Raw genomic sequence first — 26210 nt, forward strand, 5'->3', positions numbered from 1 at the left:
ATTGAGGGGTTGACTTTGCCAGGGTCACGTGGCCAGGATAGGCTAGTGATAGCTCTTAAATCTGGGGCTTCCTGACTACGAGAATGCCATGCTGTCTCTCGTTTACAGAATTTACTTAGTTTAAAAAGGATAATTTCAGGAAAAATAAGCTTTAACTATGGATCTTGGCACCTAGGATGAGCACAGCAACTGGCACAACAGGCTTGGGGGAAGGAAGGTCCAAACAGGGGTAAGAGATAGGTTAACACTATATTTGGAGAGACACAGAGACTCCATGATACCACAAGGCCACCACTGTGGAAGCTGCTCACCCATAACCCTCTTTCCCCAAGGAATAGTGTGGTTTAGTAGCTTCCTAGTTAAACGAATTCTTGATAACAAATATGTGCTAAGTTGAGGTATCTCTCCACATCTGTCATGCAATAAACCTGATTACTGGGAATTATGGAAGGGTGAGAAGGGGAGAGTGTTAATTTATATCAAACAGAAAGATGTTCCAGGGGAGAGGACTGAAGACCTAGAAGAGACAAGAGGGATCATCTCAATCAAATTCTTGTTTTCATAGAAGAGGGAACAAAATCCCAGGTCCAAGAGGCTTGTTCAACTTGGAAAATGGGGCCAAGCTGAGGTGAAATCCAATTTCAACTTGTGTAGAAAGGATTTACATTTAAATTAATACCAGGTTCAAAGATTTAGAGCGGGAAGGGGCTTCAGAGGCCATCCCATTCAACCTCCCTCATCTGACGCCTGAAGAGGCTGATGTCACACAGATACCAAGGGGGCAGAGCTGAGATGTGAGCCAAAGTACTGACTGACTTTGGAGTCAGTTAGCTTTCCACCGTACCACGTAGCTCCGGTTCCTAAAGCACTGTAACACTGTTTCAGTGACCCCTTCAAAGGTTTGTCCATTCATTCTCATTCACTGGTCCTTCTAATGTTAGAGTTGAGTTACTTCCCCTTTGCATTATTTCATACAGGTCTTTCCAGCTTTCACTGTACATATCATATTTGTCCATTTTAAAAGAATCATAATATTCTTTTATGCTAATTCCCTGATATAATATGCTGCAATGTATTTAGTCCATCCTTAACTACTAGACATTTAGGTCCTTTGCTATTATTATATATATGAAGTTGCTATGAAAAATCCTGAAATGGCTTTTTAAAAAATGTTTTTGATGAAATTTGTCAAGGCACAGTTATAATAATGGAGGTACTGGCTTAAAAGGCAGGATTATTTTTGTAACTCATACTATGTATTGCCAGATTACTCTCTAGAAAAAAAAAAGACCTATAAACTTGCAATTAGATAAAAGTTATATAAGGCCCAAATCATATAGACTCTCAAACTGCAAGAGTTAGAAGGAACCTTGGGGAAAACCTTGTCTCACTGTCTCATTTTACAGAGGGGGGAAGAGAGGCTCAGTGTCAGAGCAGGGATTAGAATCCAGTTCTCCTGATGCCTGCTCTGGTTCTCTTTCAGCCAGGTTGTTAAAAGGAGGTGTTCTGAGGGAGGTGGGGGGCATCAGCCCTTCCAAAGCAGCAGTCTCTGGTTTCATGACTCGGCATAAGCAACTAAAGAGGGAGAGAGGACCTTCCATCCCCCTAGGTACACCCTGGCCCCAAGGTCACCCCACAGACACCCCTCTGCTCAGCAGCTTGGGAGGGCAAAGCTCTGAGGAAATGACCCAAGGATGAAGGGGAAAGAGGCAGCCCTCCAGCAGGTACTCAGGGGCTAAGCATCTTCTCTTGCCTCACCTGAAGTACACCCCACTCCACATCAGAGGCCATCTAGCCAACCTCATTTTATAGAGGAGACTTGCCCAAGGTCACACAGGCAGTAGGCAGCAGCAGTAAGATTTTCCCATATTGCTATCCTGACTCAACGGCAGAGAATGCCCATGTCTGAATGTTTCTCTTTCCCCAGGGTAGTCCCTGGCATCCCTGCCCAATGCCTGGGCAAGATATGAGAATCAAGGGAAGGCAACATTGAAAGGAAACACAGGATCAGGGAGGGGGAAGTATCCTCAAGAAGGCATGTCAGGGCCAAACATACTGTCTTCCCAGCCTGTGGTCCCTGAGCTGCCTGCCCTCTCTTCCAAGGTAGCATTTAAGCCACAGCTGTCAGTCCTAGAAGGAGGGGCTTGCTAGGTCAAGCCCTGGGCTCCCTCCCCACCCTAAGGCCTAGCCCGAACCTGAGCCCCACAAACTTGGGAACTACCTGAGGGAAGCAGGAGACAATCAAGTTGTTCCCCAGCTTCCTCTCCCTGCCTTGTCTGTCAACCTCATCTGCACCACACCCTCGGACTCTTTCCTCTGAAAAACACAATCGTTCTGCTTTTTATAACTCCTTTAAATTTCCTGTTGTAGGGCAAACTGCCCAGTGCCAGACAAAGCCCTGGTCACTCTGCCCTACTTATTCTGAGTGCTGGAAACCTTTGGGGCTCAAACATCTGATTCACAGGCGCTAAGGCTGGGAAGGGAACTTAGCAACTTTTTAATCAGATCCTCTTATTTCACTTTTTATTTCTAAAGTTTAATATTATACTTTGCCCCAATTACATGTAAAAACAATTTTCAACATTCATTTTAAAAACTGAGGTCCAAATTCTCTCCCTCCCTCCCCACCCCTCATTGAGAAGGCCAGCAATTTGACATAGCTTATACATGTGTAATCATCCAAAACATATTTCTATAGTGGTTATGCTGTAAAAGAAAACACAGACCAACATAAAAACCCAAGAAAAACAAAGTAAAAAAAGAATGCCCCAGTCTGTATTCAGACTCCATCAGTTCTTTCTCTGAGGAAGGAGAGCATTTTTCACAATAAGTCCTGCAGAGTTGTACAGATCCTCTCATTTTAAAGATAAGGAACCTGATGCCCTGAGAGGTTAAGTGATTTACCTAAGGTCACATAGTTCCAAGAGGCATATCAGGATATGAGGCCTAGAGGTCCAAGTCCATTTTACTGTGGCTGCCTTTAGTGTAGGACTCCTTAGTTTGGACTCCACAATCCCCTAAGAGGCCCACAGAGAGATTTCAGGGTCAAAACAGGAAGTTGGATAGAGAATAAACGGAATTGGTTTCTTTTACCATCCTCTGTACTTGATTTTATGCATTTAAAAATATGATTCTGAGAAGGAGGCTGTAGGCTTCAACACAAAAAGGCAAAGAACCCTGCTCTAAAGCAATGTTCCCTGGTAGAAATGGCAAACTATTTCAATTCTCTGTTAAGCTTAAGTATAAAACAAAATTCTTAAATGCTTCAATGACCATAGTATAATTTCTTTTTTGAGAACTGCTTTTATTTTTTTAACTTGTACCTCTTATAAGTAGTTGGTACTTACATGCCTTTGAATTGTCTACTCCAAAGCACTTGATCTCCTCAGTGGGATACACCCTACACTGGTGCAGACTGGGACCCACCTGTGTCTTCTTCCTTGTATCCCCAAATAGAAGGGATCCATCCCTACCCTAGGAGTGGGAGGGGTTTTCCTAACAGCCTAACTCTCACTACAGGACAGGAGCACTTTCTTCTGGGGGTGATTCCTGGCTGATTTCTTTCAATATTGAAATAAAATGCAAATGTGAATTAAGAAATTCTGTTTAAAGATACATACAAAAATGAGAAGTGTGACTCTGGGCAAGTCACATACATCTTTGACTCTCAAACAACTTTCTCAGACTATAATTTAAAGTAAGTTGTGTTCAGCATTGGTGGCGGGTGTCCTGACACCCTGAGACTCTTATGACAACATCATGGGTCCTTCATACCCTGACAAATATACATGTTATAAGAAATGCACATAATAATAAAAATTATAGAGACTGAAGATAATAAGCCATGAGATTTTTTTTCTCGTTTCCCTAAGTGAGGATTTTTCTATCCTTGGAATCAGAGGTAACTACAAGATGTAGAACAGGCTCAGACACCAACAAGTTTTGGGTTCTGTTTTTGCTTTGATTTTATTATGGTCAAAGTAAAAAAGGTGTTTCATAAAATGATATAATTGAAAAGTTAATGGGATTTTCAGGGAGAGGTGGCTATTCTGCCTTTAGTTTTGCCCCAATCTGAGCTATATCGATCAAGTTAAATACTGATTACTATTAAACACTAAATCTGAAATCAGTTACTAGGATTAATACTAGTGGTTCCTTATGAAGTTTCTCATCTCTTCTGTGGGAATGGTCAGAAAAGAGCTTGAAAAGTATGATCCCATATCTCTGTTCCTATCCCTGTTGCCATAATATGCTTTTCCAATCACTCTACCTTTTTTTCAAGGAGTTAGTACTTGACTTTCAGTCTTCTCTATACTTACCCCTTCCTTCATGCTTGAAAATGTCAATAATCATAGTGATATCCCCTCATCAAAGAATTTCTGTCCCAGGCCAATCTCATTCTCTATACTGATGTCCTGGATGATCTGAATCATTCCTATGGCTTCAATACATGCGTGCCAAGTTAACATCTCTAGCCCCAACCAGACCTCCACGGATGTTTTTTCAGGCACTTTCTGAGTTATCTCTGTCTGGTTACACTAACTTCACTTCGAACCTCAAACATCCAAAGCTGAAATCATCTCCCCCTCAAAGATCCTTTCTCTTCACTTCCTTATTTCTACGGAAGTTTTCTACAGTTTTTCTAGTTACCAGGCTCAAACCTTGGAACCATCTTTGCCTCTTCTCCCTCCCCCCAAACAACTATCTTTCCCTTTCCTTTTCCTGACTCTCTACGATGCTCTCATGGTGACAGTTCTGAACCTTATTTCTTCTCAAGGCTCCAACTCCACGAGCTCCTTCTTCCCTCTCCAAAGCTGTTGCTCCATCACACAGAGAACCTCCAGGCCTCTTCATCTGCCCTGCAGTGGAACCCTCCTACAGAAGTTGTCTCCCCCAAGGACTGGCTTCATTTTCTGTGTGAGCCCCCAGCATGAAGCACATGGTCAGCACTTAAAATGTTTTCATTCATTCACGAACTTCCTATTTTTATTGAGACTTGAGCGCCCTCAGGTCCCTTCCTCCTCTGATGCTCACACTCTTCTCATCCACCATCTCCATCCCTCCAGTTGCAAAGGAAGAGATGACCCCCTAATTTGTAAACTCAAATGCCTCAACCTGTACCCTTGATCTTTTTTTTTTCTCCACAATCATTTATTCCTTCATTTTCCTACATCTTTCACCTCTCCTTCTTTACTGGCTATTTTTCCACTCTATATACTCAGGTCTCAAGTAACTGTATCTTCCTCTCAAAGAAAACAAAGCATCCCTCCCTCCTCCTAGACATCATTACTACATCCTCACTCTCTCCTCCTCTTCATTGTCAAATTCTTGGAAAGAAGAGTCCTGTATTGTATTCAATGTCTTTTAATTCCTCAGCACCCACTTAGTCCTGGGGAGTCTGCTCCCCCCTACTCTATTGAAATTGCTCTCCCAAAAGGAAAAAGGACCTTATATGTGCAAAAATATTTGTAACAGCTCTTTTTGTGGTGGCAAAGAATTAGAAATTGAATGATGTCCATCAGTTGGGGAATGGGTGAATAAGTTGTGGTATATGACTGTGATGGAATACTGTCATGCTTTATAAGAAATGATGAAGAGGGATGGTGCCAGAAAAATTTGGGAAGACTTTTACGAACTAATACAAACCAGGAGAACATTGTATATAATAACAGCAATACTGTATAATAATCAACTGTGAATGACTTAACTATTCTCAGCAATAAAATGATCCAAGACAATCTTAAAAGATTCATGATGAGAAATGCTATCCACCTCCAGAGAGTAAACTGATGAGTTCTGAGTGCAAAATGAGGCAAACTTTTTTCACTTTCTTTATATTTTTTTGCCTTCTGTTTTTTGCAACATGGCTAATTTGGAAATGACTTCACATGAATAACTGATATCATGTTGCTTGTCTTCTCAATAGATGGGGGAGAGAGGTGGGAGGGAAGGAGAGAATTTGGAAGTAAAAAATTTTTTAAATGAATATTAAAAATAAATTTAAAAATTAGAAAAAAGAAATTGTTTTCCCCCTAGGTCAACAATAATATCCTAACTGAAAACCTGTGTGCATTTTTTTTCTGTCCTGGTATCCTTAAACTTTTCTTTGGGTCACCTCCTCCAACTCAACACTCTTTCTACCCCTGGCTTCCAAGACGTGACTCCCATGGTTCTCCTCCTACTTATCTATTAACCCCTTTTTGTCCCTCTTTCCTAGGTTTTCATCTTCTACCTGCCTCCTAAATGTATATGTTCTATAAGTTTCTGCCCTAGGCCCTCTCCCTTTCTCTGTCTACACTCTCCTCCTTAATGACCTCATCTGTTAACACAACTTCAATTTCTGTGCAGGGAACACCCAAACCTAACTCTCCAACCCAAATTTCCCTCTAGAATTCCACTCTCATTATTTCCAACTGCCTGGTTAGTATCTTCACCTGAATGGCTCAATGCTTCAAAATCAACATCTTCCCCCTCTAACTTTTCTTTCTCTGTGAATGCTACCTCCAACATCCCTCTTGGCACTATCTTTGCTCTTCCCTGTCCCTCACCCCAAACATCCATTTCATTGCCAAAAGCTGCCCTTCCTAGCTCCACAATATTTCCCATACCTAGCCTTTCCTCTACACTCCCACAGTAACCACTGTTTAAAGCCTTTAACTCTTCCCACCTAGAATATGACAATCAACTTTAGTTGGTCTTCCTGTCTACAAACTATAATCTCTCTAATCCCTCTCCCACATTGCTTCCTAAGTAATCTGCCTAACCACTACCATCATGCTACTACTCTTCTATTAAAAAATCAAAACAAAACCCTCACCAGTTCCCAATTCCTCCATAATAACATTTCAGCTCCTCCCCTGGCAAGCAGCTTACCTATTCAGCCAAATTTCATGTGGATTCCCTTGCTGTAGTGCATGCCCCAACAAAGGGGATTTGTCTCTATGCTGTTCTCTCACTGCACCTTTCCCACTCGTGGCCTTTTGCTCACCTCTGTCCCCCTATGCTTGGAACAGACTCTTCTTCCAGCTCTCATTGCTATTTATTGAAGTTTTTCACTTCCTTCAAGCCTAACTTAGATGCTTCTATGGAGTCTTCCCCTGATTCTCCAGGTGAAAATGATCTCTCCTGGACATGAAAAGACACCTCCTTCCACTCCTCACCAAAAACTGGACAGTATCTACAAGTATGGAATATTGCATACAATGTCACATTTCTTAATGTATTGATAGGTTTTACTAGATTTTTTCTCTTCTTTTTTTTCTTTCTTCTTAAAATTCTTTATAATAAGGCATGGCTCTCTAAAGAGGATACAGAGGGAAATTTAAGGCTAGTAAAAACAAAATGGGCCACTTTGCCACCTAGCAGCAAGGTGGTACACTGGACAGAGTGCCCGGCTTGGAGTAAGGAAGGCTCAACTTCATGAATTCAAATCTGGCCTCAGAAACTTACTAGCTGTGTGACCCTGGGCAAGTCAGTTAACCCTGTTTGCCTCAGTTTCTTCATCTGTAAAATGATCTGGAGAAGATGAAATGGCAGACCACTCTAATGTCTTTGCCAAGAAAATCCCAAAAGTGGTCACAAAGAGTAGGACATTCCTGAAGCAACTGAACAACAAAAAACAAAATACAGCAATAAGATTTTGAAAAGAAAGTAATTTTTCCCTCCTTATATTTCTCATAGCAATTTGCCTATCACATGATAAACTACCAAACATACCCAGGGGTATGCTGGTAAATGTTTAACGACCAGTTCTGAGGGAGAGGAGGAGTATGTATGCATTTTAAAGCTTAATTTGCATCATTAACACTTTCTCCATCACTTTCTTAAGTCTAGACAATTAACAATAAATCTAGCCTTGATTTTTTGCACTTGTCAATTTCCAAGATGTAAATAGGCATAGTGAAAATTTACCAAATGGTCTTTTGAGCTACTACAAGCTGGCTCCAACATACCACTGATTACCTATGTACATGATATATCTCTCCCCGTCCCAGTAGACTGTAAGTTCCCTAAGGGCCGACTACATAATATTTCATCTTTGAATTTCCAGCACCTAGAGATGTTTAATAAATGTTTGCTACTCTAAATGGTTAGAATTCTTTCTTCATATCAAATCTAAATTTGCCTTTTTGTAGCTTCTGCCCATCACTCTTATTTCTGCCCTCTGAGGCCAAGAAGAACCAATCTAATCATCCCCTTTCCATAGGACAGCCACTCAAAGATTTGTGAGTTATGATGTTCCCATGGAGTCTTCTTTTCTCCAAGCTAGACATCCTTAATTCCTGTAAATGATCCTTACACAGTGGGATCTGGAGGCCCTTCGTTATCTTGCCCATTTTCTTCTAGAGCCTCTTGACTTCTCAGAGTCCTTTCTGAAATGTGGCACTGAGAACTGAACACAACAGTGCATGTGCAGTATGGAAAGGGCAGAGGACAATGGCTCTCTCACCTTATATCCATGGTTCAGAGTGTACCTAAGACAGGGCTTTATAGCCTGGATGGAACAGTTGATAAAAGGACCGAATGAAAATGTTAAAAATAGATTTAACTCAAAACTTTGTTTAAACTTTAATCACCAGAGAAATGCAAATTAAAAAGACTTAGAAATGCTACCTTATGCTCATCCAACTAGCAAACAAGTTAAAAACAAAAAAAAATGACAACTGGATGAGGTAAGAAAGACAGAGAATATAGAGGAAGAGAAGACCAAGGACAGAGCTTTGGAGATACCCCCCAGTTGGTGGGTGTGACCTGGATAAAGATCCAGCAAAGGAGAATGAGAAGCTGTGGTCACAGGTAAGAGAACCAGGGAAGAACAACAACATCAAAATGTGAGGAGGGAGAGAGAATCTAAGAGAAGGGAATGATCAACAGGATCAAAGGTGGCAGAGTTCAAAAAGGATAAGGATTAAAAAAAGGTCATTCCAATGCAGAAATTTATTTTGTTTGACTATGTATATTTGTGATAAGGGTTTTGCGCTTTTGGGTAGGAGCTGGAAAAGAGGAAAAATAGAATCAGCAAATGGAAGAATAAAATAAAATAAATAGAATGGAATAAAAGAATATAAAAATAGAATAATAGAATAAAAAGAATTAACTTAAAATTAAAAGGTCGGGGTGGCTAGGTGGCGCAGTGAGTAAAGCACCCACCCTGGAGTCAGGAGGACCTGAGTTCGGTTCCGGCCTCAGACACTTAATATCCACACACAAAAAAAAACTAGCTGTGTAACCTTGGGCAAGTTACTTAACCCCAATTGCCCTCCAAAAGGCAAAAAAAAAAAAATTAAAATTAAAAGGTCATCACATTAGGCAATTAAGAGAGCACTGCTAACTTTGGCGAACGCAATTTCAATTGAATGATGTGAAGAGAGGAAGTAGAGGTACCTTGCTGTAGACAAGTCTCCTCATAGATTTTAGCCATGAAAGGGAGGAGTGCTATAGGACCCCATATATAGGGTGGATGAAGAGTGGGATTTTTAAGGATGAGGGAGACATGGGCATGCTTTCAGGCATCAATGAAGCAGCCAGTAGGCAAGGAGCAACTGAAGATAAATTAGAGAATGGGGATAAGAGGGAGCATTCTGCTGGAGAAGATGGGGTGAAATGGAATAATTTGTACATGCAGAGGGGTTTTACCTTGGCAAGGAGAAGGGCCACCTCATTATGTGAAGAAGGCGTGAAGGAGCCCATGGTGAGGAAAGACACTTGAGTGATGTGAGATAAAGAATAGGTAAGAGGGAGCTCTTGACAAATGCCCCCAATTTTCTGGTGATGTATATAAGGCAAGGTTTTCAGCTAAGCAAGCGGTGGAGAAGGGGAACATGGAAAGCCTGAAGTCTTTTATATACTGAAACTAAGTTTAGTACAGATAATTAGAAGACTCAGTTTGGAGGCTCTAGGAAATGTATAACTATTAATTCTGTTACAAAGTTTTTATGATGTTTTTTCTATGTAATCATATGGATTAATGGAGCAGCTAGGTGGATAGAGGGCCAGGCCTAGAATCAGGAAGACCTGAGTTCAAACACAGTCCCAGAGACTTACTGACTGTGTGAGCCTGGGCAAGTCATTAAACCTGTTTGCCTCGGTTTTCTCATCTGTGGAATGGGGCTAATAATAGCACCTATCTCCTAGAGCTGTTATAAAGATCAAGAGAGATCTTTATAAAGCACTTAGCACAGTGCTGGGCACATAGTAAGAGCTATATAATTGTTAGCTATTTATTATTACTATTAAACCCAGACAAAGCCCTCCACAGCCAAACACCCCCTCTTTTCCTCCTCGTGTTTCAATTTCAGAAAACGTCAGTTTCGGTCAATTATACTTACCTATCAGGAATCCACAGTCTAACAGTCCTGTCTCGTGAGGCAGATGCCAATAAGTTTCCAAGTGGTGAAAACTGTACACTGGTCACAACATCCTTGTGACCCACATAGCGGAAAGCTTTAGGCTGTGGCTTAAAATCCCATAGCATGAGAAAGGTATCCCAAGAGGCACTGGCTATTAAGAACAGAAGAAATAATCATTGTTGGGTTAAAGTCAGGTTGTACTCATAATTAATTGTACATAGGAAACTGAAAATTAAGTATCTAAGTTTCATTACAATGTGTTACATCAAATAACAAGTTAATAGTAGGGGCTGAGATGGATAAAGCTACATTGTAGAACAAAAATAATTTTTAAAAACTCCACATCATTAAACTGCCATCTTGATGTTATTTCATCAGGGACAGCATAGTAAGGCCTATCTATGACACCTATTCATTCTATGACCAATGAGTGAGTTACATGACCTTGAGCCTTAGTTTCTTCATCAGTAATTACTTTTTTTAGTCTAGATCACTGATTTTATCTGTGTAGGCTTTTGAAGCCTCCATCCATGCTGGTCTGCTCCTTACTTAGTTCAGCTTCATCAGCTTGGCCAGTCACACAGAATGTCTCAGAGAAAGCACTGGCCCTGAGCACTATCTGATTGATTCTATGGCTGGTCTCAGGCTTTATCTGTAATCTGGGGGGATCCAAGGGGGGGAGGTAAAGAAATACAAAACGCTTTGTAACCTTCAAAACATTATGTAAATAGCAGCTGTTACTATTTGTAACACCCTTGGCATAGGTCCTGGATTGTCTACCCAGTGAGAACCAATAAATGTTTCATGACTAGACAGAGAAGGACTAAGTAACCCAGGGAGGATCCAACAAACAGCAGCACGGAGCTTTCAAGTGTGCAATCTATGGTATAAGCAAACACTTGAAATGGTCACAGCAGACAAAAACATCGCCTCTATCTCTGAATCGGAAAAATCTTCTCATGTTTACTTGCATGTGAACATAAGATTTCTCACACACATACATACACACACACCATGCAGTTGTATTAGTTTCAAATTATATATAAACAAATAGCATAACAGTAAAGGGGACAGATGGTCAGATTTGGAGTCAGAGGACCTAGGTTCAGATGAAATCCCTTAACCCAGGCCCTCGATGCTTATGGCCCTCAGGTGGCTTGTAGCATGCCAAAGGATTCTGGATGGCCTAAGAAAAATATAGAGGAAAACCTCCTTTGTCTGTAGAGCAAATCCTCTGGTGAGCTACAGGTTGTGCAGGCCTGTGGAACCTTTCTGGGCCCTAGTTTTCTCACTTGTAAAATGAGAGAGCTGGATGGCCTCTTAAGGCCTTTCCCAGGTCCAAAACTATGATCCTACTGCTAAAAGGGACATCAGAGGGGAGGTGAGTTATAGCCAGTCACAAACAATAATGTAATTTACTTAACAAATACATTAAAACTATTTGTACTTAGTACATTTGTTTCTATGAAAACTAACATTAAAGGGATTTCTAAGTTTATAAATATTTGTTGGCCTCAGTCAGACAAATATTCCTCCTTTAATTTCCTTGGCAATCTCTTTCCCTACCTGCCCCTTTAAAAATACAGTGTACAGGGGATCCTTGGATGTACAGTGATGTGATACAGCAGAGAGATGGTCACCAAGATTCATGAAACCATCTTCTGAGACACAAAGGAGCTTCAATCTTTACTGGAGGAGGGAACATTCATTCTGATAAAACCACAGGCCTTTAGAGCACTGAAGGAAGTGTAAGAGGCGTTCCTGCCTAGCTTTAACAAACAATCATGAAGTTTCTATCTCCAGAATATGAAAATGGAGCTCCAGGACACCAAGATGACTTTTTGGTAATGCTACTAAATGATCCATGCACTTGATATTCACATCAGCACAGCTATTCCCTCTTCGATTGGCTCAGCTCTTCACACCTTAATAAATGGTCTTCAAGAGTTACTGGGGCCAAATCAATCATTTGGTAGCTGAGTATCTAGACAGACCTAATCTTGGCTAGCTGGTCTTTGACTTCGTTTTTTTCATCTATCTCTTGTACAGCATCTGTATACGGGGGCTTCAGACATATTTGTTAAACAGACAGACTCAGAAGGATAACCATTACATGTATTCATTTGGTTCCTATATCTTGTTTAATTGTGTCAATTTCTTGAGGGCCAGAACACAAACAACCTAAGTCTAACTGGATATTCTCTGAGTTCTCTTTCAACCCTGAGATTCCATGATGCTCTCCTCTCTTCCATGTGCTCCCCCCACAGTGCCTGGTCCTGGTGCTTGTCTGCACTTAGGTTTTCCATAAACACTGGCTGCTGGATCCAATGACTCATCATTCATTCAGCAATAAATAGACCACAAGAGGCAGAGAGACCTTTATCTACACTGTAGGATGCAGCAGTAAGGAGTGGTCAGGTTAAGAGAAAGCTCAGGATGGTAAATTTGGCGTCAGAGGCTCTCTGCTCACACAGCGGAGTCATTTGTCACCTATGTGAGTTTTAGCAAGCCCCTCCACCTCTGTGGGCCTGGGAACCTCATCTGGTATAAGGGATACAAATAGCGATGACAGAGCAAAGAATAAGTGAGGCTGGTCAACTGATGCATGGGGTGCTGCTATCAATCTGAGTGAGGGCAAAGCTGGGATTTTTATTTCGTTTCAGTCTTGTAAAATAACAGCAAGTTGCATACCATTTAGGTCCTTGTTTCTGCACTGTCCTTCCCCAGGAAAGAAATGGTCACACCAAAGCCCAATATATAATGAAAGAAAAGGTTATTTAATTACTGATGTCAGTCCAGTCCTGTGCCAGCTTAGAATTTGCTTTTGAATATCTATTTGAAACCCCACCCTGGATAAACATGGTATATAATTTAAAATGTCAGCAGCTTTCTGTCATTCATCATCAAATGGAGCCTTTTGGAGATGAAAGGTCAAAAGAAGGGAGTTGTGAATGTAATCAGCAGGTATGCCCAGGCATTGTGCTGCATTCTTGTCTTTCCCACCTAGAAGGCCTTTGCTGAGGTTTCCTACATAAGATGTGAATCCCAATGGGCAATTCTTTTCTTGAGAAGTACTAATGAATACATAGCCAATTCAAAGGTCCTTGGGCCTATGGGGTTGAAGCAAGGGGGCAAAGAGAGGGGATGGCAACTGGAGAGAAAGCAGAAGAGCTGGGAGGGAAAACAGCAAAAATCCAGTCAGACACAGGTGGAGACTTGGTTTCCTGGAGAATCACTGGCATAATTGCCCAGTCTCTCCCCAGGGCTGAAGACACCGGAGGAATTCCTTGGGTGATGGAGGAGCTCCTGAATTGAGCTGTTTGGGGTCTGCCTCCCATGGCCTCCAGGACTCCTCTTATGAAGAAACATTTTTCCCTTTGTAAATCTGCCCTGAGTCACCTGTGCAGGAGGGGAAAGAAGTCTTACCTGACTCCTTGAGGTAAACATTTGCCACAAAGCACTTATGTACTCAGTGGATTTATTTGGTGATTTCAAGTAGTTAACAGGTGTTTAGAAGATGTCCCCATTTGAAAAGAATTTAAAGAATTTAAAAAAAAATTATTTACTTTTAATTTACAACATTCAGTTCCACAAGCTTTTGAGTTCCAAATTTTCTCTCCTTCCCTCTCCTTCCCCCTCCTCCCCATGGTGGCATGCAATCCAATATAGGTTCTACAAATACTTGAACTGAATTTTTTAATTGGTTCATGCTGAATTTCCAGTCAACCAAAACCTTTAGTATTCCATCACACAAAATACCCTGGCATTTGGCATCCCCAGGACTGCAGGCACTGGAGGAATTCCTTGGGTGGAATTCTATCCTTCTTAAGTTGATTTCATTTTGACTTAAATGCAGGATTTTTAAAAAAAGAATTAACATATGGGGGGCAGCTAGGTGGCACAGTGAATAAGTAGCACTGGCCCTGGAGTCAGGAAGCCCTGAGTTCAAATCCAGCCTCAGATACTTAACACTAGCCATGTGACCTTGGGCAAGTCACTTATTCTCAACTGCCCTGCCTTCCCCCCTGCAAAAAAAAAAAAGAATTAACATATGTAAACTTGAAAGCACTTTGCAAAGCTTAAAGTGCTATCATCTAAGGTATTAGAAATGTTAATAACCAAGACATCTGTTTTGTGTCATCTCCAAATATTGTAAACATACTTTGTCTTCATTCAAGTCACTGATCAAAGATGAGCCAAGGATGGTCCTGTGCAACACCACCACAGGTGTCTCTTTAAATTGATGTTAATCAGTATTCTTTGGATATGATTGTTCAATCACATATGAATCTACCTAATTCCTCTCATCTAGACTACATTTCTCCATCATGTTCATTAAGATATTGAAAGCTATTCTGTCAAATGCCTGCTGAAATCCAGATATACTGTGCCCTTGACCAATCAAGAGAGTTACTTTAACAAAAACCAAATAAAATTACTTTGGTATATCCCTCATTCTTATAAACCTCCATGCTGGTTCTGAGTGATCCCTGCTTCCTAATATGAAATGCCCACAGACCATATACTGAGTAATCTACTCTAGAATTCTGCTATTGCCATCACGGTCATTAGTTTGTAGGTTTTCCCACCTTCTTCCCTGTATACTCACTCTGTACACCTTCGTTTCTCCTGTGACACTGCCAAGGCCTGGTGCAGGCCCTCATTATCTCACACCTGGATCACTGCAACATCTCTTGGCTGGTGACCCCCATTCAAGTCTCTCCTACCCCAGGCCATCCTCCATTTAGCTGTCAAATTAATTTTCCTAAAGCACTAGTCCAACCATGTCACTTCTCTAGTTAGTAAACAACAATGACCATGGGTCAGGCCTGTGCTAAGTGCTAGAATACAAAGGTCCAAAGCACTCCTTGGTCCCAAGAAGCTGTGTACACAGCAAACTACATATATGAGTAATCAGAGATAATCAGAGAGGGAGGGCACTAAGATTAAGGAAGACTGGGAAAGCCTTCTAACAGAAGGTAAGCTTTTTGAGACTGGAAGGAAGCCAGGGAAGCCAAGAGGCAGAGATGAGGAAGGAGAGTTCCAGGCATGGGGGTAATCAGTAAAAATTTGGAGTCTGAAGATGGACAGCTGGGTTTGAGGACCAGCAAGGGGATCATTGTCACTAGATCGTAGAGTATTGGGGGTAGTGGTGAAAGGGAAGGGTTGGTATGAGAAAGTAACAGAACAATGAAGGGCCTTAAAAAGTCAAAAAGGGGATTCTTTATTTGATACTGGAGGCAAGAGAAAGTCATGCGAATTTACTGAACAGAAGCGAAGATATGGTAAGACTTGTACTTTAGGATTAATCTGACAGCTGAGTGGAGTGTGGTGGGGAAGGGACTTGAAGCTGGGAAACCAAACACCAGGCTGAATCAATACAGGAGTGAGGTGATGAGGGCCTACACCAGGGTGGTGAATAGTGTCAGAGGAGAAAAAGGGAGCATGTGGGAGAGATATTATGAAGTCAAAACCAATAGACACTGGCAAGAGACTGGATATGGGGAGTGAGAGCAAGTAAGGAGTCAAGGAAGACACCTGGGATGGGAGACTAGGAGACTGGGAGGATGGTAGTGCCCTCAGTTGTAACAGGGAAATTAGGAAGAGGACAGTTTAGGGAGAAAGATAAAGAGGTCAGTTTTGGACATGTCAAGTTTGAGATGTCTAATGGGATATTCATTTCATGATGTTCCATAGGTAGTTGGTGATGTAAGAGTAGAGGTCAGGAGAAAGGTTAGGACTATTATAAAGAGATCTGAGAATCATCAGCACAGAGATGACTGAATCCATGGGAGCTGATGAGATCACCAAGTGAAAGAGTACTGATGGACAGAGAGGCCTGTGGGACACCCATGGTTAGTGACATGACCCAGATGAAGAGCCAGCAAAGGCGACAGTTATCAGATAGGTAAGAGAACCAGGAGACTGGTGTCTCAAAAAACTAGAAAGAAGATAGTATCGAGGAGAAGAGGGTAATCAACAGTGCCCAAACCTACAGGGAGGTCAAGAAGGATGAGAATTAGATTTGGCGACTGAGAGACTGGAAGCTTTGCAGAGAGCAAACAGTGGAACACTGAGGGCAGAAGCCAGAATGTAAAGGGTGAAGAGGAGAGTACGAGAGAAGGAAGTGGAGGCACCTATTGTAGCTGGAGAGAAAGACAGATCTAAGATGCTAGCCAGCAGGCAGGGAAGGAGCAACCTCTCTTCTTAGTTCTTAACCTAGAGTAGAATTCAGTTCTCTCTGAACCATGATCTCCCTAGCTTTTCCATTTTGAAAACCCATTTCCTTTGACCCAGCTGCAGCAGCACCATCTGGAATCACTCTAGCACCTCCAAAACTCACATTTCTTTTATACACACTCTAGAGAGAAGTTTTGACAGGTCAGAAGATAATTACTTGTATGTGAAATCTCACAAGGTTGTTACAAGGATCAAATAAGATAACATACATGACTTTCCAACCTGAGTGGTATTCCCCTCCCTAACCCCCCCTGCCCCTTTACCTAGAACATAGAGTCCCAACGAGAGCCATAATCAAAATAGTTTTGGGTACAATTGTAATAGGGCATAGGGGCAGCTAGATGGCTCAGTGAGCCAGGGAGGTCAGTAGCCAGAGTGGAGGGTATAAAGAGTTTAAGATGTCTCTTACACCTTATACCCCCAACATGTCCTCTTTGATCCTGTGACACTGGCCTCCTGACTGTTCTAGGAATAAGATACTCATCTCTCAGCCATGGGCATTGTCTCTGGCTGTACCCATGCCTGAAATGCCTTCCCTCCTCCACTCAGGTTATTGACCTTCCTGGCTCTCATTAAGTCTCAACAAAAATCCCATCTTCTACAGGAAGCCTTGCCTCTATTCACCTTTCCTATTTATCCTGTATATAACTTGCTTTGAATATATTTGTTATCTCCCCCATTAGATTGTAAGCTGCAGGAGGGCAGGGGCTGTCTTTTGCCTCCTTTTATATCCCCAGGGCTTAGCACAGTTCCTGGCACATAAGTGTTTATTGAGCCAATGAATAATAAAATTATAAAGCAAAATCGCCCACTATCAGAAATGACTCTTAGTGATAGCTGATCCTCTGAGGATAAATCAAAACACCTGCATTTGTTTACAAAAAAAAGCTATACAGTTTATTTCATGTTCCTTCAACATCACTTTTAAAGCCATCAGAAAAAAAAGTGGATCCATATTCTAACTGATCACAGAGAGCCATTTGTTCACAATAGACTAAAACATCTCAAAATTCTTTCATAAATTATTCAAAATAGCAACTCAAGACAAAGAACAAATTTTCAGTGACAACTGAACACCCAAACATATAAAGACCATGCAATTTTTAACCAAAGAGATTCTTACTTTGTCAACATGAAATGAATTGGATCCTTCTGGATAAACCAAATTCAGCTGCAATGAAGTATGTCTTGAGGTGCATATCCTTATTATTAAAAATGCCTACACTGAATTTATTCATATTAATGGAGGTTAGTGTGGAAATCTGTCCACAATCCACAATGGTAATTCACAGTTCACATGCCTCATTTTGACCCAGTTTCAAACTTATATCTCATTAAAAACTTTACCAAATCAACTATTTAAGCTAGTGATTTAAACTGTCCACATACAAGAGACAGATGGTGCAGAGAAACACAAACTTCAGGTAGTAAAAAATGATTTATATTTGACTTTGGACTGTGCCTTCGTCTTGAGAAATGGACACAAAATTTACAACATGTCAAACTAGACAGTGGAGCCAAGTTCTGAGAAGTTATTCAAGGATGGGAAAGCTGTTCAGCCCCTCCAGTTTGTTTCACTTTTGTCCTTGAACCCCCAATGCTCAGCACAATGAAAAGGCACTTAATAAATGATTGTTGACTGACTAATTGATCCTGGCTCCCTTGCTCTGATTCTTCACTCATGGCATATAATCAGGGAGGCAGGCATCCTTTCTCATCATCAATGAGTTTCTATCAATAAAGTTTCTTTCCACAAGGTTACTCTTGCTTCATACCTAGAGAAGTCTGGCTTTCTAAAAGAACTTTCCTTGACTAGAACAGCATGTTAACAGAAAAGTGGTCAAATAAAATGTCACAGCAATGTAAGAGTTGAAGATAATCAGTTTCACTTCTGATGTTACTGCATACCTAAACACTGGAAGTGTTACAAGCTAAAGGCATACTGTAGGATGGATGGTAGCATCCCCAGAGTCAATAAACCCTTAAAAAAAAGCCTCAAGTTCAAAAATCATGTTTAACATTGGTTCTTTATAAACTGGAAACTTTGATTTTTTCACGCTGGTTATAGTCTCATAAAAAGAAACAAGACAAATTAAAATAGACTTTTTTAATACTGAAAATATAATTTTCAATGCTGCAATGCTTCTTAATTTAGTTTGGGAAACATTTCTCATTCTTCATTCAAAAGATTATTTTAGAAAAATTTTTTAAAAGTTTATTCAACAGTTATCAAAACCTCATAAACACAGTGACTGGCTAACTACAGCTAACATTCATTCCCCCAACAAAACATCCAAGTTTAATTGAGCTCAGCTCATTTAAAAGTTAAAAACAAAAAGCTTTAATATAAGCCCTTTTCAAGCTTCATAGAAGTAAGTGTTGCTCAACAACACTTACATATGATAAGCTGGGAAAGATGGAAAGTTATTTGAAGATTGCAGTGCTAAGAAATACTTCATTTTCCTAGCCAATGGCCATAAGTGCTACAGGTATTTTGGTCAAACTGTATTACTTTCCAATCCACACAGTAATGTAAATACTGTTGGTCTTAGGTTATGGGACATTTCCACTGTGTTTACTTTAAATGATCAAACATTAATTTAAAAAAAGAGGAGAACAACCCCCTTGGTTCTTTATTTATGAAATCAAAGAACTGCATCAAGAGAATGAGCATGTGTATATGTGAAAAAAGGAACTCACCTGGATCTCTTTGCAAGCCAGAATGAGAGGTACCAATATGCATCAGGTAAATGCAGTGACTCAAGAAAAACTGTAGATACCTCTCCATTTCATTCAGATACCCTTCTATTTCTTGAGCCTTCTGAGCATTAAACTACATAATCCCCAAACCTAATTATCCAAATGCTCTGGAACTGTGCTTAAATATTCAAACAAAGGCTAATGATGCACTCTTCCACCTGTTTTTTTTTTTAAACAACATAACTCTAAAAACTCAAAGTGGTGGATGAAATAAAAATCTTATATTTACCAGGCCAGTTTTAGTGTAATCATACTGCACATAATCTTCAAATGCCAGTAATTTATGCATTAATATAAGCCATTTCTGATACTGCTAATTTTTTATTTCTTGAATTGGAAGTTTGGAACTTAAAAGCCTCTGAGACTCTCTCACCTTACAAAGAATTCAGCCAAAAAGGATGGAAAGGTTGGGTTGGGCTTAGAAAATGAATTCAGTCCATAAGGCATCTACTAATATGAAAAGTGGTTTTGGGCCCACCACCAGTTTCAGTGTATTAGACAAGATAATGAAACAGCTTTTCTGGAATGATTTCAGTCTACGTTCAAAAAACTTTTTAATAAAATACAATCTTCAGCAAGGCTGCTTTTTTTTCAGGCTACCATAAATTATAAAAAAAACTGTGTCCATGTCCAGTCTACTTCTCAAACTTCCAAATTTGATTCTTATCAATGGAGTTACAAGTTCTCATTTGTACATCAGGTCGGCCCTCCGACGTACGGTAAGCACTCAGACACATGGCAGATTGTGGATGATAAATTGTTCCATCCTCTTTAAAATGCCAAATAATCTCTTCAGGAACAGGGGATCCCTGCTTAGGGCAGTACTGCATTCCAACAGGATTTTTCTGCTTGGGGACCATCACACATAATTCTGTCTGGACACTAAAGCGGAACTCTTTCTTTAATGTATATTCAAAAAACTGATTGCCTCCTTGTCCATGGCACCCAAACAGAGACAAATGAGCTCCTGTGGGATCACGGTCTGGAGATTTGTAATCGAGACATTCCGAAGAGATTCCCACACTACGAATAGCCCCATGCCAGCCAGGTCGATCCTCTGGCACACGCAATGCAGGAAATACATTTTTCAAATACCAGTCAAAACTCTTGCAATTCAACCGGTTTCTCAATAACTTTCTTTCAGACACATCACCATAATTTTCCTTTCTTGCTAAAGGGTTTCGATTATAGAAGTGTTCTTTATATTCATCCATCCACACCTCTGCTGCCCGGACTGTATTCTGTCGGAAATTGGGCCTGGCATAGGGGGCTCGCTTTGGGAAGACGTGTCCTACATGGGAACAGGGGTGAATCTCCAGGGCCCCTCCACACTGCCAGACCCTGAATGACAACTCTAAATTCTCACCACCCCATACTTCCATCCCTGTGTCATATGTACCAAGGTACTCAAAATACTTTTTACTGACAGCAAATAGCCCTCCTGCCATAACGGGGGATCTGATGGGGTCAATTCTGGATTTCCACCTTTTTCTTTCATGCTCGGGGACTGCCTGCCACTGGAATGTTAAGTGCCAATCAAATCCCCCAATTACTGGCTCCCCTTCCTGCATGTAAAAGTCAAACGTATTCCAATCAATTGTGTCTATAACAGGACAAATGATTACGGATTCATCTTGACTAATCCTCTCCAACAGAGGTTCCAGCCACCCTGAGTTACACTCACAGTGACAGTCTAGGAACGTGAGCACTTCCCCCGTGGCAAAAGTCGCTCCAATGAGGCGGGCTCTGACCAGCCCCTCCCGCTTCTTAGTTCTAATTAAACGAACTCTTTGCAGATTGCTGATATAGGTTTCCAGCTGAGCCTTCAAATACACTTTATCACTTAAGTCATCAACTAGGATAATCTCCTTCAGGAGGACGGCAGGGGAAGTCTCTAGGACACTGTGGATGGTCCGCAGCAAAGTGGACCAGGCTTCGTTGTAGAAAGCGATGATAACCGAGGTGGTGGGCAGCCTGCGGTAGTCATAGTTCTTGAGCCTGCACTCGTACATGCGATCATCCCGGATGTGCCGGTGCAGGGAGATTTTGTCACTCAGGTAAATGTTAATGGCATACCTTTCGGTGAGCTCTTCCGCCTGCTTCTCCTCGTCCCCCCCGAGCTGAAGGTGGCTCGCCTCTCCCCACTCCCCCAGGGCCCCAGGGTCCGGCGGGGGCTTCATGTACAGGGGTTGGGCCAAGTCTTCCGCTTTCCTCTCGGGGCCAGGTAAGCCTCTCTCCCACCTGCCGGAGGTGAAGAAGTCTCCTGACGGGGTGCGGAGCGAGGACACGGACAGTTCCACGACTGCATAGGCCACCACGAGGGCGCCGAGCAGCAGGCAGCCCCTGCCCAGCCAAGCCCCCCTGGCAGGGACGCGCACCTTCATGGTCAGTGGTGTGCGCCCGCGCGCGCCCCGAGGCTGCCCAAAGTCCAGTCCGCTGCCCACTCCCCTCCCCGCTGCTCGAAAAGTTTGTACGACTGCTGGGAGGGGCTGGGGGGCAGCCCCACGAGCGGCGGGAGCCCCGAGCCCAAACTCCGGGGGGCTCACTACTTCCTCCTGCGCGCCTGGCAACTTCGGGTCACACTCACACTCGCACACTTGCACACACGCAGGCGCATACAGGACACAGAAACCCGCCTTCTTCCCGAGCCTGACCCCTCCCTGAGCTCTCCCCGGGCGGGGCCCTGGGTCTGGGCTCTAGCTTCGTCTCCAGCTGTGAAGGGAGGGAGCGCGAAACCCCCCTTCGCCACTTTCCCCCCCCGAAAAGGCTGGCTCCATTCCTAAGTCAGCTTTTTTCCGAGCTAGACTCCGAGGAAATACCGCCCCCCCCTTCCCATTGTCCATCCCCGCCCTCCGTCAGAAATTTCTCGGCTGGGTCAAGTTCAAGTTCGTGGATCTCATGTTGGCAGTTCTTAAAGGATCACTGCTTTAGTGCTGGAAAGGTTTCGAGGTTAAGTCCAAACCAACCATTTTGCAGATGAGGAAACTGAGGCACAGGGGTTTAAGGTCAGAGCAAGTGTGCCGCAAAACCTAGTTTTGTGCTTGAAGGGGCTTTGCTGTCAATTCCAAACCCCCTGTTTTCCAGATGGGAAAACTGAGGGGCACAGAGAGGGCAGGGGTCTTGCTAGAGGTCACACAGCTAGTGAATGTCTGGGACCAGATTTTCACCTGGCCCCTTCCTGATTCCAAATTCCCCATCTGTCCTTAACATTAAGCTACCTCTCAATTTGTACACAAGTATTCAGAAGAAAAAAAAAACAACGAGGACAGGGTGTGTGACACTTACCAAGTCTTTTACCATTGGGGCTGAAATCCACACAGGTCACTGCAGCTTTATGGCCTTTGAAATAACGCTCCAGAATTGGATCCTCCTGGAAGCAGAAGTCACCAGACTTTCAAATGCCACCCCCCCACTTCATTCAGGAAATGAAATTCACCTTTCAATCACATACCCTGCCATTTAATAAACTCCCAGAAAACAGGGGAGCCCTGCAGTTTACAAAGCAGCCTGAACCTTACAAAGAAAGGTAAATGTAAGGGCCCCTTCCACATTCCAGGCCTTCTCACATAAAGCTCCCCCTGTGAAAATTGGACCTAAAGAGGGGATCCAGTTGAGTCCCCTTTTTACCTTCCCCATGGGTGGAGTGGATACAGGACCTGGGCTTTGGAATGGTGCAGTTCTGTGTTCAAATTCAGCCTGACCCAAGGCAACTGACTTCTCTCAGTACCTGAGTTTCTTTATTGGTAAAATGAAGTGATTGGACTAGATGGTCCCTAAGGTCTCTCAGTTCTTAGCTCTGGAGCTAATTAACAGTAGCTTCAGAGACTTCAAGCTGGAAGGGGCCCTAAAGGCCCTCTTGACCACACCTTTAGTTTTGTTGTTGTTTAGCCATTTTTTTCAGTCTTGTCTGACTCTTTGTGACCCTATTTGGGGTTTTCTTGGCAAAGATACTGGAGTGGCTTGCCATTTCTTCCTCCAGCCCATTTTTTACAAATGAGGATACTGAGGCAAAAAGGGTTAAGTGACCTGCCCAGGGTCACACAGTAAGTGTCTGAGGCTACATTTGAACCCAGGTCTTACAGAGTCCAGGCTCGAAGCTCTATAGTTGCCCCACCTTTAATTTTACAAATGAGGAAACAAACCTAGGGAGGTACCTTAACTAGCCTAGAGTCAAACAGGTAGATAAGATTTGAATCTATATTTTCTAAATCCTAAAAAGCACCGCCCCCCCAACTTGTTTCTCCTTTTACAACAGGATCTGAAGGGCTAAGGATCCCAAAAGCAAGGGATAGAACAAATTCCTTCACCTCCAGGGACTCAATCTCCCTCATAGGTGAAAAACAACTCATAAAACATTCCAATGTTTACCAAGCATTTCCTTCCAAAATAATCGTCAGATAAGTAGTAAAAAGTGAGGGGGTTCAACCAGATCAGCAGCTGCTAACCCCTTCTGCAGCATGGACCCCTTCTGCAGAATCTGGGGATGTCTTTGCATCCCTCCTCAGAGCTGTGTTTTTAAATAATTCAGTGAAAGGCATGTAGAAAGTTAGTGAAAATGAAGATGTAACTTTTTTTTCCTAACCATGTTCAAGGATCCCTAGAAATCTATCCACAGAGCCTCTGAGAGGCCATGGACGGTGGATGGGTTAAGAATCCTTGGCCTAAATAATAACTAAGCTTCCTCGAAGCTCTAAGCCCTGTGGTCTGATGAATTTCCTTCTAGCTTCAGTCTGGGATGGTAATAACCCAGAGGATACTTCTGAGACTGAGGGAACCTCCTCTAGGGGATAGGGCTTGCAGAGAGTATAGCTCCTGTCCTTGGTTAGAGTTGGAAGGACAGATGCAATTAATAATTGGAAGACATTTTTTGGTCATTCAACAAGCATTCATTAAACACCTACTAAGTGTCAATCCCATAGCTACAGACTGGAGATACAAACAGAAAGCACAGTCCCTCTCCCCCCACCCCACCCCCAAAGCATGAAAGTGATTGCATTGATACATTTGACTTTGATGAAAGAAGGAGCCAGTAAGTGGGGGGCTGGGTTCAAGTCTGCACTTTGCTACTGACTCAACAAGAAACACTGGGCAAAATCACTTCTAGTCTCTAACCTCAGTTTCCCCATCTATAAAATGAGAGAGTTAGACTAGAACTTGAAAGCTTCCTTCCAGCTCTAAATCTTCAGTTCTGAGGTCCCTTGTAGCCTGTGACTGCTTCAAGGGTCCACCAGCAGGTAGAGGATTCTGAGGCTGAAACAATGGGCAGTCCCTGGTCCTGATTGTTGTCCATCCAAAGGTACAGTTGTCTTAAAGGTATGCGTGAGCCCAGCTTCTTGGACAAGAAATCTCCCAGCTAAAATCCCACCTTCTAAATGAAGACTTGCCTGACCCCTCTTAATTCTACCTTCCCTCAGTTAATTGTTTCCTATTCCCTCCCCCCCGCCCAAATAGCCAGTTTGTGCATGTTGTCTCCCCCAGTAGACTGTAAACTCCTTGAGTGCAGGCATTGTCTTCCGCCTTTCTTGGTATCCCCAACATTTAGCACAGTACCAAGCAAACAGTAAGTGCTTAATATTTATTCTCTTCCTCCCTTTGTAATGTCTGTCCATAGTAGTTGGTACATTGTCTCCCCCAGCAGATTGTGAGCTCCCAGAGGGCAGAGATCTGAAGGGCTTTGGCCTTTCTTTGTATCCCCACTGCTTAGCATAGTGCTGGGTGTGTAGTAAGTGCTTAATAAGTGTCCACGGACTGACTTCAGGGTCTGTTTCCTTCTCTTCGAAAATCAGAGGACAGGACTCGAGGACCCCTAACATCTCTTCCAGCTTTAAAGCTAAGCTGTTATCCTGATGATTCTGGCTCACAACGCTGAGACCTTAAAAGTCCCATGGCCTCCCTGTGCCTCAGTTTCCCCCCTGTAAAACGAGGGTCTGGACGAACTTGACCCCTCGGACTCCTTCCACCTACGACCCCGTGACCCTAGGACCCGGGCTTTGCCGTAACTTTCGGCTTGTCCTTGGAGAAGCCGCCAGACCGCCCGTGCCTCAGTTTCCTCTCTCGTCCTGGAAGCGGGGATGGGCAGGGGGCCTCCCGGTTCCGGGTCTCAGTTTCCCCACCAGTCCGGATCGGGGCTGTTGCTCTGGAGCCCGGGGGTCCGCCCTGTCCCCGCCCCCCTCTCCCCGTGCCTCCCCGCCGCGGGCGCCCCCCCCCCCACCCCCTCCCCAGCCTCCGCCACTTCCCTTTCCCCCCCTCCCTCCCCGCCCCGCCCGGTCGGTCCATCCTTACCGGGGCGAAGGCCATGGGGGCCGCGGCCGCGCCGACGCCGGGCCGGGGGAAGGGAAGGGAGAAGAGGGGAGGGATGGGGGCAGGCACCGAAGGCGGAACCGTACGGGGCCCGGAACCGTTTGGCTGCAGCCGCGGCGTGGGCCCGTCACAACAACGACGGCGGCCCAGTCAAACACCCCGCTCTCCAGCCCTGGCGAGGAGAGCCCCGATCGCACTCTGACTCCATTGGCCGCCTTTGCTTCCGGCCCGTGGCGTCAGCGACAGCCCCAGGGCCCGAGATTGGCTCAGGGTCCTCCCCAAGGCTGTCAAATGCGGCGCTAGGACCGGGCGGGAGCCCGCGCCGAGAACCTAGGTGAAGGCGGGAGGGGAAGTGGGAGTTGTTAGAATCCATGTGATCGGCGATTGCTTCTGCTTTAAAGGGAACGCGTCCGTGAGAGAGGGGCTCGAAGGCGTCCCAGCCCCTCCGGTTACAGACTGGGTCACTGAGGCCCCGAGAGGGGAGGTCGCCAGCCTAAAGGGCCCAGGTAGAAATCAGAGCTGGCGTTCAATCCCAGGTCCTTCACCTCCAAATCCAGTGCG

General features: G+C 43.3%; 2 protein-coding genes across 2 annotated transcripts in view; both read right to left on the reverse strand.

The window, feature by feature from the left end:
- POC1B (POC1 centriolar protein B) overlaps nucleotides 1-25980 on the reverse strand; it is a 96260-nt gene extending 70280 nt beyond the window's left edge. Inside the window, exons 1-3 of the mRNA XM_069095065.1 lie at nucleotides 25632-25980; nucleotides 22635-22719; nucleotides 10329-10500 (exon numbers count right to left, since the gene is read on the reverse strand). Coding sequence (XP_068951166.1) covers nucleotides 10329-10500; nucleotides 22635-22719; nucleotides 25632-25646 — 272 coding nt within the window. The 5' untranslated portion in view covers nucleotides 25647-25980. The remainder of the gene's footprint in view (nucleotides 1-10328; nucleotides 10501-22634; nucleotides 22720-25631) is intronic.
- Nucleotides 18009-21980, reverse strand: GALNT4 (polypeptide N-acetylgalactosaminyltransferase 4). Its single transcript, XM_069095129.1, has one exon. It carries the CDS (start codon nucleotides 21731-21733, stop codon nucleotides 19985-19987), a length of 1749 nt encoding a protein of 582 aa, XP_068951230.1. The 5' UTR covers nucleotides 21734-21980; the 3' UTR covers nucleotides 18009-19984.
- Nucleotides 25981-26210: the final 230 nt, after the last annotated feature.

The sequence above is a fragment of the Petaurus breviceps genome, unplaced genomic scaffold, assembly GCF_028583685.1.
Source record: "Petaurus breviceps papuanus isolate PSGF00001 unplaced genomic scaffold, PetGlider_PUasm1.0 225, whole genome shotgun sequence".
NCBI classification, from domain to species: domain Eukaryota; kingdom Metazoa; phylum Chordata; class Mammalia; order Diprotodontia; family Petauridae; genus Petaurus; species Petaurus breviceps.